Source organism: Sinocyclocheilus rhinocerous, unplaced genomic scaffold, assembly GCF_001515625.1.
Source record: "Sinocyclocheilus rhinocerous isolate Xijiao unplaced genomic scaffold, SAMN03320098_v1.1 scaffold2882, whole genome shotgun sequence".
Classification (NCBI taxonomy): Eukaryota; Metazoa; Chordata; class Actinopteri; order Cypriniformes; family Cyprinidae; genus Sinocyclocheilus; species Sinocyclocheilus rhinocerous.
The window spans coordinates 160,717-165,319 of NW_015644632.1; the positions used below are offsets into that span (position 1 = coordinate 160,717).

The 4,603-nt window shown below is 37.1% G+C and overlaps 1 protein-coding gene across 1 annotated transcript in view; it reads left to right on the top strand.

Annotated features, from left to right (window-relative positions):
• The window catches only part of LOC107758705 (peroxidasin homolog), a 57,217-nt gene that overhangs the window by 30,096 nt on the left and 22,518 nt on the right, over positions 1-4,603 (top strand). Inside the window, 3 exon segments of the mRNA XM_016576506.1 lie at positions 981-1,098; positions 2,849-3,018; positions 3,740-4,012. Coding sequence (XP_016431992.1) covers positions 981-1,098; positions 2,849-3,018; positions 3,740-4,012 — 561 coding nt within the window.

Here is a 4,603-nt window from a genome sequence, read left to right on the forward strand (position 1 = left end):
TTTTTTTTATTGCTGAAGAGTGTTGAACTTTCTTCTTCTGTGTTCTACAGACGTCAATTTACATTTCCTTCAGCCTGAGGCTTTTGGTGTGAAAGGGCTTTTACATTTGCCAAAAATATAACTTTTTATATTAAAAGCAAACAAGCAAGCCCAGCCCAGATTTAAAAAGTAACGCAAAAGTAACATAACACATTACTTTCAATAAAAAGTAACTAAGTAACGTGATTAGTTACTTTTTTTAGGAAGTAACGCAATATTGTAACGCATTACTTTTAAAAGTAACTTTTCCCAACACTGATTATAAATGCAACAAGGCTGTGAAAGTGACTAGTGAGTAGATGAGTTTGTCTGTTTGTTATGATGACGATGTCTTTGACAGCCTCTGAAGTCCTATATAGACACTTGTGAGCAACCACCTTTTCCAAGACTTATTTCAGACATTTAAACAAAACCCATTGAGCAACTAAATGCTAAAATGCTCACTCATTTCCAGGTTTTGGCCTACAAAAATGCATCATCCCTGCAGCACTCCATAGTACTTTCTGTAATTTTTGTCCCTCTTCTGCCTGTTATATGCAAGTACTTTGACACAGTGTGCAACCAGACATTTGGTTTTTCCAGTAGAAACAGTTTAACAGTTCTGACAGACGGTTTGGGAATACATCTCACCATGTGCACATTGGTGTTGGGTAATGTTTGGGGGTTTGGCACGTGGTTGTTGTGACCATAGACACAATCACCTCGTGCCTGGCCGTCAACCAACACGGGCAGCCAAACCAGTTCAGAGGAAGTGAGGCAAGAGGGAAATGTCGAATGTTATTTCCAGCAGTAACACAGTGCCACTACAAATAAACCTTCAGTGCTGTAATTCCAACAGCTTTTACAGACCAAATTAAACTTGTTTTACTTCTCCTCACACCTCGTCTTTTCTGGCACACTTATATTTTGCTTCATCTGAATGTGTCTCTCTTGTGGAGTAGAAGTTCCCCGGATCACATCTGAGCCGCAGGATGTGGACGTAACCTCTGGGAACACTGTGTACTTCACATGCAGGGCAGAGGGCAACCCCAAACCTCAGATCATCTGGCTCAGAAACAAGTAAGCTCCCTCCCTCAATGTACATGTTTAAAGAAATAGTTTCAGCAAGAAATACAATTCTGTTTTCATTTATTCCCCTTCATGTTACTCAAAGCAGATATGACCTGTTTTTCATAGAACACAAAAGAAGAAATATTACAGTATGTCTAGAGTGCCCTTTCCATAATGAGGAAAAACACCATGAAAGTACTGCTTAAAGCTTGTGCAGTATTTCAATCGTGAAAACTGTGGGAATAGTTTTAGCATGTTAATTGATATGATGTTAATGTGTTTGGTCTTGGCAGATTAGATCTGCTATGCTGATTCAAGATACACAGACGTGCTGTTGTGAGCATGTAAGATATGCTGCTGCTGCATGAATAGGCAGATATCTAGTTCAGTCATGAATCTTTAGATGGCGCATACTGATAGGTCTTTTACATGCAATCTGCTAGCAATCACATCATTTACTACACGGAACAATCTGATTGGCCTCTGCTGATTCTGCAGCCAATGAGCTTGCAATTCCTCTGAAACCCTCCACCTCCCCCAGCACCACCTGTCTAGATTCGCTACAGGATTTATGTATTTCAGATATTATAAATCCATGGAATGTGGTTTTTTTTTTTTTTTACAGATAATCTTCACTCTCACTAGCTATGTTTCCATCACCATCCATTCATTTTATGCACATTTTGAAGTATCACATTAGAAACAAGCAGAATTTTGAAAAAAAATAAAATAAATCCCTTAATTCGCAAAAAAGTTTCTACGCTCACTTGACGTGTTTTTTGACTTGTGCGAAAAGGTTAATGCGAATAATGGGAGATGTAAACACATTTTACAGAATAAATTAATCCATGCGCATCTAACAAGTCATGTGACCTTGCGCGATGGGATGGCATAACTTGACTAACTAGCGGACCGATCTTGTTGCACAGCACCTGAAATGCCTGAGCCAAAGTCTGTAGTCAAAGTATTTATGTATAATTGGCTCCCAGAACTGTCTTATATGACTGCGTTCCCAAACATCAGGCATCCACCTCCAAAAGCAATGACAAGTCATTTATTGTGTTTCGTCTGCTCGCTCTAAGGCGCAAGTAATTTATTATGTGTGAAAATAATTATATTCAATGGCTTCTCCTACTTTTCTTAGTGATATTTAGTGGCAGTTTATCAGGAAGTGACGATTTTGTTCTCTTTGACTCGTTGGATGGCAACGGTGCTTTTTGTGCATAAGTTAAATTCTCAACTTTGGATGTAAACATAGCTACTGTAGCATAGTTCTGAAGTCTGATTCCATTTGTGTTCAAATCAAATATCAAATATGACACGTCAAGACAAGTCATGGTGAATTGCAATCCAGCATCTTTGGTTCTCACATCTGCGTGGTCAAAAGCGGGCAGGCTCAAAATGTTTAGACCCCATTTAAACCTGTATTTAACGTAGTCTTCTTGTGATCAGATTGACAAAAATGCATCCTAATGCCAAGTGTAAACGGGACCTATCAGACAACTTCAGAAGACTTTAAATATGGCGCACGAGTCGCTTTAACTATTTGTGTGTGTGTGTGTGTGTGTTTTGTTATTTTGGAGCTTGATAGTCTGGGAATTCTAAGAAATGTATCTGCATTTGTGTTCCATGTAAAACAGAAAGTGATTCGGGTTTGGACTGACAAGAATATGAGTAAATCATGGCAGAAATAAAATATATTTTCTGTTATCCTCAATATGTGAAGGGTATGTGCATAAATGGGAAAATCTTTTTTCAGCAATGCTCTGAACATGAGGGACGACACACGTCTCAATCTTTTGGAAGATGGGACCCTGATGATCCAGGACACACGAGAAACAGACCAGGGAGTTTATCAGTGCATGGCCAAAAACGTGGCTGGAGAGGTGAAGACCTCAGAGGTCACCTTGCGATACTTCAGATCACCATGTGAGTGTGATGGGGTCCTGTAGGCAGTGACTACTAGAACCTCCCAAACTAGCTCAACCCTACTTAGTTTAGCAATCTACAAACATGTAATATATGCTGAAAAAAAATTATTACAAAGAAACAAAAAGTAACACACTGAATAAAAAAAAATAGTGTACAATTTGAGCAATTTCTGAGTAAGAAATGTTTCAGTAAATTTCACAAATAATTACAAAGAATTAAGTAACACTTTGAATTTAAAAATGTGTAGGATTTACTTTTCTCACTTTTTTCACAACAGTTTTCACTCAGAAATTGCTAGTAAATTTCACAAAGAAATGACAAGTATCAATGAATAATAACAAAAAAAATTTTGAAAATCACTCAGAAAATGCTTGTAAATTTCACAAATGATTACAAAGGAATAATTACGAATACATTTAAAAGTAACAATTTGAATTAAATGTGAAATTCAAGAGTAGAAAAAAAGTGTTTTCTTGTAAAACACATTCCAAAAAACTTTATGTACAATTTTACACTATAGTATTTAGTTTGACCTCATGAGATAGACAACATTAAACACTTTCTTTCTATGACTGTTTGATTTTATTTTTTCCCCCCAAACCCAGTTTTTTACCTTTTCATGTATAATTCTAGGTAGCATGCCAGTCTGGTAAAGACTATTTTTTTGCATACAGCAGTCTGTTTTGAGGCAACTAACTGGAGGTCTTTCTCTCTCCAGCTCGACCTAGTTTCGTGATCCAGCCGCAGAATACAGAGGTTCTGGTCGGGGAGAGCGTGACCCTGGAGTGCAGTGCGACGGGCCAGCCGCAGCCCCGTGTGACCTGGACCAAAGGAGACCACACAGCCCTCCCAGTGGACCCCCGCATCAACATCACTCCTTCAGGAGGTCTCTACATCCAGAACGTCAATCAGGCCGATGGGGGACAGTACACCTGCTTCGCAAGCAACAACGTGGACACCATCCACGCCACTGCGTATATTATAGTACAGGGTAAGTAAAGCAGAAATGTGTTACATCAGTTCATAATCATGATTCTATTTCTGATCATTTAGTTTATTGTATTGATATTTCATTTATTTTATGTGTATTCATAATCTTTTCAATTAATGGTTGTCCAAAGATGTCATTCACTGCGAAGTTAAGGTGGCAGTTGTGAAGTTAATGAAAAAACACTGACCTGGGATATACAGTGTGAAACATGGAAGAAAAAAAACAGGAATCAGTTAACCCAAGTCAAGTCAAAACAGATGTAAATCAAGTGGAAAATACATGTATTTTTATACTGTCCAATGTACACATCCAGTCCTTCAAAATAAAAGGGATAAATAGTGTTTAAAAAAAAAGATTTAAAAAAAGAATTTTTATATTGGTCTATTTGAAAATCATGGTTTCCTAAAGTTTGACTAAAAGTGAATAAGACTCTCCATACAAAAAATAAAATAAATAAATAAATAATAATAATAATAATAATAATAAATAAAATAAACAATTTAGTTTTGGCTTGAGACCAAAGTGTTGATGTGCAGAACACATACTGACTAGATAGAATACATTTCAAAGGGTTTGATTAATTCTTCTTGT